At 47.8% G+C, this 13,661-nt stretch overlaps 1 protein-coding gene across 3 annotated transcripts in view; it reads right to left on the reverse strand.

Moving 5' to 3' along the window:
* The window catches only part of slc1a2b (solute carrier family 1 member 2b), a 58,011-nt gene that overhangs the window by 15,372 nt on the left and 28,978 nt on the right, over positions 1–13,661 (reverse strand). For 2 of the 3 annotated variants that reach the window (XM_035396013.1, XM_035396015.1), the window contains exon 1: positions 7,467–7,596. In XM_035396013.1, the coding sequence (XP_035251904.1) occupies positions 7,467–7,596 (130 nt within the window). Of the gene's footprint in view, positions 1–7,466; positions 7,601–13,661 lie in introns of those variants that run through there. The other variant, XM_035396012.1, reaches the window with a different exon arrangement.

Below are 13,661 nucleotides of genomic sequence, written 5' to 3' on the forward strand. Positions count from 1 at the left end.
TCATGCCCTGCCAGGGATTAGCCACCTCTGTGACCGCTTATGAATTCCCTTTGGTTTAAATCCTCAGTATCTGCACACCCTTTACCCTGCTGCCATATGCAGATACACACTGAGACACACACACACACACACTGCGACACACACACACACACACACACACTGAGACACACACACACTGAGCCGCACACACACACACACACTGAGACACACACACACACACACACACTGAGACGCACACACACACACACTGAGACACACACACACACACACACTCACACTGCGACACACACACACACACACACACTGAGACGCACACACACACACTGAGACGCACACACACACACACACACACACACACACACTGCGACACACACACACACACACTGCGACACACACACACATTCACACACTGAGACGCACACACACACACTGAGACGCACACACACACACACACACTGAGACGCACACACACACACACACTGAGACGCACACACACACACACACACACACACACACTGCGACACACACACACACACACTGAGACGCACACACACACACACACACTGAGACGCACACACACACACTGAGACGCACACACACACACACACACTGAGACGCACACACACACACACACTGAGACGCACACACACACACACACACACACACACACTGCGACACACACACACACACACACACACTGAGACACACACACACTGAGACGCACACACACACACACACACTGAGACACACACACACACACACTGAGACGCACACACACACACACTGAGACGCACACACACACACACACTGAGACGCACACACACACACACACACACACACACACTGAGACGCACACACACACACTGAGACACACACACACACACTGAGACACACACACACACACTGAGGCACACACACACACACACACACACACACAGTGAGACACACACACACACACACTGAGAGACACACACACACACACACACACACACACACTGAGACACACACACACACACTGACACACACACACACATACACACACTGAGACACACACACACGCACACACACACTGAGACACACACACACACACTAAGACACACACACACACTGACACACACACACACACACACTGAGACACACACACACACACATTGACACACACACACACACACACTGAGACATAAACACCTTACTCTCACACACACACTGAGACGCACAAACACACACACATACTGAGACATAAACACCTCACTCTCACACACACACACTGAGAGACACACACACACACACACATATACTGAGACATAAACAGCTCACTCTCACACGCACACTCACGCACACACACTGAGACACACACTGACACACACACACACTGAGACATAAACACCTCACTCTCACACACACATACTGAGACGCACACACACACACACATACTGAGACATAAACACCTCACTCTCACACACACACACTGAGACACACACACACACACACACACACACATACTGAGACATAAACAGCTCACTCTCACACGCACACTCACACACACACTGAGACACACACTGACACACACACACACACACACACACACACTGAGACATAAACACCTCACTCTCACACGCACACTCACACACACGCAGGTGCATTGGACCATTGTCTGTTCCCTTTCTCAGTAGTGCTTGTTATTCACACAGATGCTCTGATCTCTGCAACATTAAAGGTGGGCTGCCCTTTCCTATGCTCACATGCACATGAACATGCACATGCTAACCACGTGCACGGTGGCTGCACACACGTCTTCCACTCCACAGTCACGGGCCAACACACAAAGTTAACGTGTGTACTGGGCTCGCAATGCGTACACGCGTGTAACACGTTCCCATGCGGATTCAGATCCACAGATCAGCTGAGACACTCCACCATGGCCTCTTCTCTTCATCTTTTACTGATTTCTATGGAATTTTGCATCTATTTGAATAGCTTTTTATTTTTTAAAGAAGAAGGGGTGCTTTCAATTTTTTGTATTGCATATTCCTTTTTTATTTTGAGTTAACTTTCCAATATTTTAATTCTTCAAAGCACTGTTAAATGGATGGTGCTATAGAAGTAAATCTATAATAATAATAATAATAATAATAATAATAGTCTAAGACAGAAATTAAAAGCCTATGTCACTCCCCCTGAAAGCCAGATCCTACTTATGGGGATGTTAATGGCCTTAAAATCTCCCATATAAATGCATACGTACCTTAATTAGCATGCTAATAAGCGTATGCACAAATGTCACTTATTTTTACTCCAAGCTAATCTCTCTTACGAGACACACAGACGCCCTGTGTTACCCTGCCCTGTCCTGCCCTGTCCTGCCCTGTCCTGCCAGTATCACTGTGGTGTTGTTTGTGAGGCTGTGTCTCCTCTGTCCAAATTCTGCCCTTTGTCTTTGAGGTGGATGGCTAATTAATGGTACATTCAGTGCAGCGGTCTGGGAGCAGCGGTCTGGGAGCAGTGGTCTGGGAGCAGCGGTCTGGGAGCAGTGGTCTGGGAGCAGCGGTCTGGGAGCAGCGCTCTGGGAGCAGTGGTCTGGGAGCAGCGGTCTGGGAGCAGCGGTCTGGGAGCAGTGGTCTGGGAGCAGCGGTCTGGGAGCAGCGGTCTGGGGGCAGCGGTCTGGGAGCAGCGGTCTGGGAGCAGCGGTCTGGGAGCAGCGGTCTGGGAGCAGTGGTCTGGGAGCAGCGGTCTGGGAGCAGTGGTCTGGGGGCAGCGGTCTGGGAGCAGTGGTCTGGGGGCAGCGGTCTGGGAGCAGTGGTCTGGGAGCAGCGGTCTGGGAGCAGCGGTCTGGGAGCAGTGGTCTGGGAGCAGCGGTCTGGGAGCAGTGGTCTGGGAGCAGCGGTCTGGGAGCAGCGGTCTGGGAGCAGCGCATCAGAGCCGCACGGTGGAGGTCATGTCCGAACGGTGCGGACGACAGCGATGCTGATCTGTGCTGGCTTGGCTGTGCCCACCCCCCCCACCCCCCAGCAGCTGTAGAGCTGCCCTGTGGGTGTCAGTGTCTGTGTCACCCCCCTCGCCCCCCCTCCGCCCCCCCCCCCCCCCCCCCACCCCAGGCAGGGCAGAAGGTCGTGAGGGTGCAGAATAGGGAAAGAGCCCAAGTCTTGGCACCGGCCAATAGCGCGACAGCACACATCTGGCCCGCGCAGCGAGCGGCGGATACACCCCCCCGAAGCCTACCGAGCCCCTAACCCCCTGTCTCCATCTCTGCCTTTGCATCTGTCCCTTTCCCTCTTTCTCTTTCTGTATCACCCTGTCTTCTTCTCTCTGTCTCTACATGGATGCACGGATGCTGTTTATTGACTGTACTCACAGATAACCACATTGACCAGCTGAATGTAAAACTAAAGCCGCGTTTCCACCAAAATTACCCGGAACTTTCAGTCCCAGGAACTACTTTACCAGGAACTAAAAGGTTCCTTCAGCCAATGGTTGTCTGCGTTTCCACCGGGGTCTAAAGTACCGCGAAGATTAGGCAAATTAGCCCACTGACGTTGTCGTCGGTCCATCTGTCATATGATTTCTTCTGTAACCCCATACTACCACCGAAGTAGCCTACATTATTTTCTAATAACCGGGACAGCCCGGAGGGGTTTATTCCACTTATATACAACGGGTTACCAACAATGACTATATATGGTTACTTTTGTATTTATTGATTTTCATATATCCTCTCAAACACATTCATTAACAGCAGAAAACATGCACACATTGTAAACAATTTGCTGTTTTATTACTTTCTCGTCGTCAATTCCATAGAGGCTAATTGCAAAATGACAAGAATAGAACGAAAACTCGGACTTGCGTGAAAATGTAAATTAGTAGTGGCACAGCCACCGTTTGCTTTCCTTCGAAGTTACTGCTAGCCGAGCAGCGAAGTGTGCCCTCCAGATGCGAACCATGCACCATAAATGAGTCCATAGTCTTCCTGGTCTTTTCGTGGAATTGAAAAATGGCAGTAAAATTGAGTAAAATTACGGCAGTCTGAAAAAGCTAAAGCGAAGATTACTAGAATTAACCTGTTATTTTACCCGGATAAAAAGTGCGGAAGGTGATTTCCAGTTTGCTTGTACTGTATCACCAATGTTAATTATGCAGAACTACCGCATACCTCACATAACTGTATCAAACGTTTTGAGTCAATTACAACGGGCTAACAAAGAAAATCCGGAAGAAAATATTCAGCAACCGAATTAATCCGTTTGAATGTTTTGGTAGCCTACGTAATATGCTGTCCCAGCACGAATGCTTAGCATTTTATAAAACGAATACTAAAGCAAGAAAAGAACAGAAGAGCACACGTTATAATTCCAAGACGTTGACAGGTTATAACCAAAAGTAGGCTACTGCGCCGCATAACGTCAAATCAAACTTGTAAGTTATTATGAAAATAAATTGGTTTGCCGCTGCATATTTTCAAACATGGCGGTTAATGGCGGAAAATAAATACAACACAAATGCTACGAGTACTCGACCAATCAGAAATGTTCAGCGCTGCAAGCTCCACCCAAAAGGTTCCTGTACTTTCGGAAAGTACTACCCCCCGAGCAGGAACGTTTTGGGGGGTAAAACAAAGCCCCCAGAACTAAATTTAGACCCTAGTTCCTGCGGTGGAAACGCACTGAGTTCCTCAAAAGGTTCCTAGTTCCGGGGTATAGTTCCTGCGGTGGAAACGCGGCTTAACATAGCTATGCACTAAATACATTTTTGATTTACAAACTTTACAATTGTTTTAGGCTTTTCACTGCAGGAAATATTTCACTCTTTACTTAATTTAATTTGTGAAACAAATCAAAACCATTAGAAATGAGCGATTAGCACATCCCTTTTTTGTCACCAGGGGAGCATTTTTAGTTGGCCCGGTCTGTGACCGCAGGGAGGCAGTTTCCCGCATGGTGCTGCAGCAGCGGACCGTGGGGTCAGTGGCAGGAGGGGCTTCAACAAGCCCAACCGTTATAGTATATACACACACACACACACACACACACACACACACACACACACACACACACACACACACAAACACAACTGAGCCCAACCGTTATAGTATACACACACACACACACACACACACACACACATACACACACACACACACACACACACACACACACATACACACACACACACACACACACACACACAACTGAGCGCAACCGTTATAGCATACACACACACACACACACACACACACACACAAACACAACTGAGCCGAACCGTTATAGCATACACACACACACACACACACACACACACACAAACACAACTGAGCCCAACCGTTATAGTATATACACACACACACACACACACAAACACAACTGAGCCCAACCGTTATAGCATACACATACACACACACACACACACACACACACACAAACACAACTGAGCCCAACCGTTATAGCATACACACACACACACACACACACACACACACAAACACAACTGAGCCAAACCGTTATAGCATACACACACACACACACACACACACACAAACACAACTGAGCCCAACCGTTATAGTATACACACACACACACACACACACACACACACAATAGACACACACACACACATACATGCTATATCATATACATATACACCCACATAGTATATACACCCACACATACACACACACACACACAAACACAGTAGACACACACTCACATATACGCTATATCATATACATATGCACCCATATAGCATTTCCCCGCCGCGCGCGTTGCACAAGCAGTAAGCAGGTAGATCTCAGAACAGCAAGGCTTATTGTAATGACAGGCCACAGCATTATGTCACGCTAGCCCATGCAACGCAGGACATTTTAAAATCTGCATCTTATGCTAAGTCACCTGTAACAGGAATGGGACGAAACAGCAGGATTAGCAGAATGAAATAAACTGAAAAAAATATTTTGGCATTCCGATCAAACCTAATTTTTGCCACACAGGCTAATAATAATATTTTGGCATTCTCATCAAAACTAATTTTTATCACACATGCTAATAATAATACTAAAAAACTTTAATTGAATCATGCTGAGCAAGCCAGCTAAAGTGTGACATCTCATTTAACACTTTTCACCTTTCTCTTAGAATCTCGCAACTCTGTAAACGGAAATGTCAGACAACACAAATGTCAGACACAGAAAGAAAATTAGCTCAAAGAAACAATTAATTTGAGAAAGAGTAATTAATTTGTTGTGTTCCCAATCTGGGTCATCACTCCTAGTAAGCTTTAAAAACAAAATCCCGGAATATCCAAATTTATAGAATGCAATCAGTTTTTTCTCTTGATAACTGAACGGGATATCCCATTGATAACTAAAGGGGACTCACATTAAATCCACAATGAAATCAAATTCAACCGTCGATTTCACTGATTTCTTTGAAAACTGTAGCTACGTAGTCGCCCGTCTGAACATCTGTTACTGTAATGACATCAAACAGAGGAAGCTGGAGCAAAGTCAGTGACCTGGGAATGTTCCAATCGCTACACATCAAAATTTGATTGGCTGATGCATCGTCGCTCTTGAGTCCAATATGGAATTCTAGAGCAGTCAGGTCAGACAGGTAAGTGAGCAGGTGAGTGGACAGGTGAGACACTGACCGAGCACGGTGAGGGTGACACAGGTAAGTGCAGGTAAGTGGACAGGTGAGACACTGACCCAGCACGGTGAGGGTGACACAGGTCAGACAGGTAAGTGAGCAGGTAAGTGAGCAGGTGAGACACTGACCCAGCACGGTGAGGGTGACACAGGTAAGTGCAGGTAAGTGAGCAGGTGAGTGGACAGGTGAGACACTGACCCAGCACGGTGAGGGTGACACAGGTAAGTGCAGGTAAGTGAGCAGGTGAGTGGACAGATGAGACACTGACCCAGCACGGTGAGGGTGACACAGGTAAGTGCAGGTAAGTGAGCAGGTGAGTGGACAGGTGAGACACTGACCCAGCACGGTGAGGGTGACACAGGTAAGTGCAGGTAAGTGAGCAGGTAAGTGGACAGGTGAGACACTGACCCACCACGGTGAGGGTGACACAGGTAAGTGCAGGTAAGTGAGCAGGTGAGTGGACAGGTGAGACACTGACCCAGCACGGTGAGGGTGACACAGGTAAGTGCAGGTAAGTGAGCAGGTGAGTGGACAGGTGAGACACTGACCCAGCATGGTGAGGGTGACACAGGTAAGTGCAGGTAAGTGAGCAGGTGAGTGGACAGGTGAGACACTGACCCAGCACGGTGAGGGTGACACAGGTAAGTGCAGGTAAGTGAGCAGGTGAGTGGACAGGTGAGACACTGACCCAGCATGGTGAGGGTGACACAGGTAAGTGCAGGTAAGTGAGCAGGTAAGTGGACAGGTGAGACACTGACCCAGCACGGTGAGAGTGACACAGGTAAGTGCAGGTAAGTGAGCAGGTGAGTGGACAGGTGAGACACTTACCCAGCACGGTGAGGGTGAGCAGCAGGTTCTTGCACATCTTCTGGCAGATGCCGCCACACATGGGCTTGGCGGGCGTGTCCATGGGCTCCAGCTGACTCTCATGCATCCTGACCTCGACCTGCTTAGGCATCACGCTGGATAGGGAGGGGGAGAGGGGAGGGTGGGAGAGAGGGAGAGGGGGAAGGGGAGAGGGGGGAGGGAGAGGGAGGTGGGGGGAGAGTGGAGGGAGGGAGGGAGATGGAGGTGGGGGAGGGAGAGGGGGGACAGAGAGAGGGAGAAAGAGGGAGGGAGGGAGGGAGGGGGAGAGAGAGGGAGAAGTGGAGAGAGAGATAGGGGGAAGGGGGAGGGGGAGAGAGAAGAAGAAAGAGATGTTATCTTCAATGTATCAGGTTCACATGGTAGCAGTCTGATTTTTATTCTGAATAAATTCCACATATACTCAGGCTGCCATGTTTGTGAGGCCCACAGTCACTGACAGGCTTATCTATCTGGGATAAAGGTATTAGTGCTCTGCCAGTCTAAACCTGGATTAGGCTGTTCAGTTCTGAAAAGAAAAAAACCAAATACCAATGAAGGCAATACAACCTGACCTGTTACAGTTTCACTTGTTATACACTAAGGTAAGCACAGGAGTGTGGTGATGTTGTAGTGGGGGACTGAAGCATAGCATCGCTCAGAGGCAGCTAAAGAGAACCAACAGATGGAAGGCAGTGAATGTTGCACCCGTCTGATTAAGAGAGAGAGCGAGAGGGAAAAAGAAATCAAACTCAGAATGTCTCAGAACAGATATTGTATTAGGATAGCCACTATTTATTTTATTTTGTCTTGTCTAGAACAGCATAATCCTCCCTGTCTCAAATGAATTATAAAATTCTAAATAAAGCCTCACCTTTTATGTGTTAATTAAAAGGAAAGGGAAATCAATAAAACCAGGAGCTCTCAGAGAGAGGTGGAACGTGGTCTTAAAGCTGCAGCACAGCTTTAAATGAGGAGCAGAGGACTATCTGCCTCTCCCTCATGCTCAGCGAGTACACATTACCCCCTCTAAGGTGTGACATCACAAACGTGTGAGTAGAATGCTCTTAACTGAACATTCTAATGCTGATGCCACAATAACTGCTGTTAACTGAGAGCAGTGGAGTTCTAGAAGACGGAGTTAAAATTAGAAGAAAAGAAATTCCAGAAACTGACTTTTTTTAATGTTATTTTTTATTTTAATTATTTATTTATTTGACAGGGACAATACACATTGATCAACATCACTATTATGTGATGCAAATGTGCCAGATTTAGCTAGATCGCTAATTTCCATCTGTTGTCTCTGGGCAGGCTGATGTTAACACACAGGGTTAATATACAGAAAAAAGATCTGTTTAAATAAAATTGAAATTTTATCCATTTTATCCATTTAATCTCAGCTCATATTGAGATGTCCAATAATATTATCTCTGAATCTTTTTCTTCAATATGTAGTAATTACAAATACTAATATTCCATAAAATTATTATTATTATTATTATACTATCCAAAAATGTATATGTTATTCATAAAAGTAATTTGCATTTATTATTATTTTATTTTTGAATTGTAGGAGCTTAGACTTTGAGGATATTCATGAAAAACAGATGGGGCATTAGCTCAGCAAGAGCATGGTTGCTAAGCAGTTGCAGTTGCTAAGGAAATGAAGTCACGCTTTCCTGGCGTATTGCTTATAATCCGTTGGTGTAAAGTGCAATTAAATGTGTCAGTTTCAGCAATGTAATATTTCACTCAAAGACAGCTGCACAGATTGCACATGCATGTATTGTCTTCATTGTGTTACCAATAATAACTCATTTTTGAAAGCCTTGGTATCTAGCTGCCTGGCTATATAGCTACCTCTCTAACAGCTATAATTGGGAGGTGGCTATTCTGCAGAAATTGCATAACAGCTGTAGATTAATGACAGCAACATGCCAAAAACATGCTGCACAACACATGTTCTTGTCTAGCAACTGACTGCAGAGAAGGATGTAGCATCTACATGGCGAACAAGCTACCTGTAATATCAATAGCTTTTCTATTCAGCCATCATCTGCATAACCCAAAGGATTAAAATAGCATCTAAATAGCTTCACCTAAGACCCCGACTGACAAGAATGCATGAAGCACTGCATCCGTTTCACGATGCACATATGGTCAGAAACTGCATTCTGTATTTGAATCATTTCCCTTTTTTCTATTTTTCCTTCATGTAATGTCTGTTTTAGTCTGTGCGAGCCAATGCAAGTGATCCCACCCATCTTCACAGAAACATGCTGCTTATACCAGAGGAAGATCAGTAGGCCTGGACCAGACTTCAGTAGGCCTGGAAAAGACTTAGACTTAGACCAGGTCTAACTTGTATTTTTATGTACCTCTTGTATTACTTGAGAAATACAAATCTATAAAAAAAAAATCTCAAATTGCCTCAAAAAGACCGCTACTCTTGAAGTACCTACTTTTGAAAATGACTATAATAACGATGATACCTGTAGCAGAAACATTCCCATTCTGCAAAAACAGAGCAGAGAAAGACTCAAACACGGAGCGTTACTGTCGAAGGGCGAACTGGACCCGCCATCCTGGGGGGGGGGGTCATTATGAGGGCATATCAGTGGAGGGGAGCTGATTTGCACTGACCCCCCAGCCCCCCCTCAAAAAAATTAATAACAACGCCCCATGACAGAACTGTGTCCTGCAGGTACAGAGAGGGGGGGGGCGTGGATTGGGGAGGGGATAGAGAAAAGAAAGGATGAGAATGTAGGTGGCAGGAGAGAGTGTGTGTGTGTGTGTATGCGTGTGTGTGTGTGCGTGTGTGTGTGTATGTGTGTGTGTGTGTGTGTGTGAGTGCATGTGTGTGTGTGTGTGTGTGTGTGTGTGTGTGTGAGTGCATGTGTGTGTGTGTGTGTGTGTGTGTGTGTGTGTGTGTAGGGGGTGGTAAATGAGGTGACACACATTGAGGGAGCAGATAAACTGACAGGAGCCAGGGAAATGAGGGATCACTAGGGAGAAACAAAAGAGAAAGCCACATTAAGGATTTTCCAATCTCTCCCCCCTTCTCTCACTCCCACACTGTCTCTCTCACCCTCTCTCTCTCTTTCTCACTCAATTAAATTTTTTTCAATTCATCTCTCTCACTTTCTTCCTCGCTTTCTCTCTCATTATCTGCACTGAAACGACCGTCTGATGACGGTGAATACAAACGCTGTTTGATCTGAATCCCAGGGTGGCATTGCAGGATTTAAAAGGGTGGATTTCAGCATTTGTTTACCCTCTCCCCCCATCTCAAGCTCATACACATCACGGCCAGATTCCTCCACCGAAACCAGCAGCTCGATCGTCCGCTGCTGCCCTGTTATGCTGACAGACTGACGGACATATGCTTCTCTCTCTGGACCCTGTGGGAGGGCACAAGTTCAGACAACTGTCACATGTTTAGACCAGGAGGCCCAATGCTATGACTGATACCTTGAGTGATACCTTGAGTGGCTGACTGACTGACTGACTGACTGACTGACTGACTGACTGACTGACTGACTGGCTGACTGCCTGACTGACTGACTGACTGACTGACTGAGTCTGATAACTGGTCATCATATATACATACATAACCTTTTTTTATAAGTATACACAGAGCCCTAATGAGCAGGAGAAACACTTTGAGGTCCCATTAATTAGCCATTAATTTATTAATTTATGGTTTAATGAGTATACATCAAAACATTATTAAAATCTCCCCAAGCATCACCAAAAGACTTTCAGGCAAAGACTGGAAAACAAGCAAGGCAGTAAAGATGATTTATATTTGGTGCGTATTCATAAATAATGAATAATATGGAGTACTTTCTACACTGCATAAATAAGAAATTAATAATAACCTACAATGGAAACAATCAGTTGATGTAGATAAACACTAATACACGTTATTAACACTTTATTTGTGGTTAATTGTGTGGATGTTGTCTTATATCAGTGTAACATGTTAATTTAATAACAGTTCATTAATTATTCGCACAGTGTCTGGCTTCAGTCTCTGCCTGAGACTGCAGTTCCTATTTGTGAACGAGGAATAAGAAATTAACCAATCAGCTGTAGTCCACAGCATAGTGTTTCCTGCGTTGTCCAATCGGCTGTGGTGCACTTGCTTTTTAAAGATCTGTCTCCCCCTCAGAGCAGCCAGCCTCTGTAGCGCCCCCTGCAGGTTCGCGCGGGGTTATGTAACTCTCTCTGTGTGTTGTGACGGTAACCGAGTTCAGCATTCTGATGACGTGTCAGACGGCAGCGCTAGCCGTGGGACCATCACCTGTCCAGCTGCCAGGTAAACAGCTGCACCGCTAACGCCGCTAACGCATCGCGTTACATAACAGAGCGAACGCGCGTGCCGATCGTGCTCAGGCCCGTTCCCCGAAAATGTGAAATGTGCGCAGCAGCGTTCCTCGGGTTAGCTCTGCACGAGTACAGCGCTGGAATAACGTGACCGTTCCTCCCACAGAGCCTCCTCGGCCTGTTTACCCTCAGAGCTGCATCACGGTGACCACAAGAGTCACCACATCACTGAACCACAGCACACGGCTCTCCATTACAGCTCCCAAAAAGCCATTCAAAGACACGGGAAGTCCTGGTCTATCTGTATTTCAATCAAGCCTGGAAAATTAGATTTGGGTGATGATTTGCTGACGGTCCCTAACCGTGTTACTGCATTGTGGTCTGAAAATGACCCCCTGCAGGGACTGTGTGGGTCCCCAGACTTTATCTTCCAGGCTCAGTAGCGGTCTGTGATGATCTGATTTGGCTCCATTGATATTACTACAGCCAGGAAAACAAGCAGAAGTACAACTGGTCACTAAAACTGCTGCTACCAGGATCCCATTTAAAACTCACAGAGAAACGACTGCTTGTTTCATGAGTTGCTGTTGTTGATGCATTGGTGCATTTTAGTAATGAGGATTTGCATTGTATTTTCATGTTAAAAAAATGACCACTGAAATAAGGGGAGGAGGAAGGTACAGAGAAGCCTTGCAGTGAAATCACACGTCACACACGTTGTTGTAGGAAACCCGTGTTTATGTGGTATTTTATTCGGTGCCCAAGTGTCAGTGCGGTCTGCACTGCCGGGGTGGGCGCGGCCTGGCGGGTGGCATAGCGGAGCCCGATGAGAGAGCGTAGCGCAGAGGAGGATGATGGGATAGCCGCCGGCTGGCCTCCTCAGTGTCTGCTTTAATGGGATCTGGGCCTGTAAGCCTGTAAAGACGGCTCGGGGCGTGGCAGTAATTGCATCGCGCGACATGACAGCGCGTCCATCAAACGGCGAGGTGCCATTAAGGGGCGGGATTAGATGGGGGCGGGGGGACACTGGGGGGGGGGAGACCAGAGCGGGAGACCGCCTGCAGATAGGACCCCTGGGAAAGGAGCAGGACTCCTGGCTTTCCCTGTCCCGTTAATGACGTTCCAGCTCATTGGCTAAACCCCCCTCACCCCTCCCACTCCCAGTACCCCCCTCACCCCTCCCAATCCCCCCCTCACCCCTCCCACTCCCAGTACCCCCCTCACCCCTCCCACCCCCCAGAGGTACAATAACACAGAAAAGCCACCGGCGTTAATTGCAAAACTGGGTGATTTAATTTCCGGCTAATTCCCTTGCCCCCCCCCTGCCCCCCCCCCCCCCCCAAAGGGCGGATGTCCCGGGCGCGATGGGCGTTACGTTCTAGGGCGGGGCTACGGGGCGGGGCTACAGGGCGGGGCTGAGGGGGCGGGGCTGAGGGGGCGGGGCTACAGGGCGGGGCTGAGGGGGCTCGACGGACGCGCTCACAGAGGTGGCGACGGCGTGTGACCTTCATCCTACGCGAGGGAGGAGGGGCCGAAAAACAGCGCGAGGCCAAAGAGTCACCTGCGATTAAACCCCCCCCTTAACGTCCCGCGATTAACCCCCCCCTTAACGTCCCGCGATTAACCCCCCCTTAACGTCCCGCGACTAAACCCCCCCCTTAACGTCCCGCGACTAAACCCCCCCCCTTAACGTCCCGGGATTAAACCCCCCCCCCTTAACGTCCCGGGATTAAACCCCCCCCCCCCCCCCCGTAACGTCCCGGGATTAAACCCCCCCCCCTTAACGTCCCGGGATTAAACCCCCCCCCCCCCCCCCGTAACGTCCCGGGATTAAACCCCCCCCCCCCC

This window comes from Anguilla anguilla, chromosome 16 (genome assembly GCF_013347855.1).
Source record: "Anguilla anguilla isolate fAngAng1 chromosome 16, fAngAng1.pri, whole genome shotgun sequence".
Lineage (NCBI taxonomy): Eukaryota > Metazoa > Chordata > Actinopteri > Anguilliformes > Anguillidae > Anguilla > Anguilla anguilla.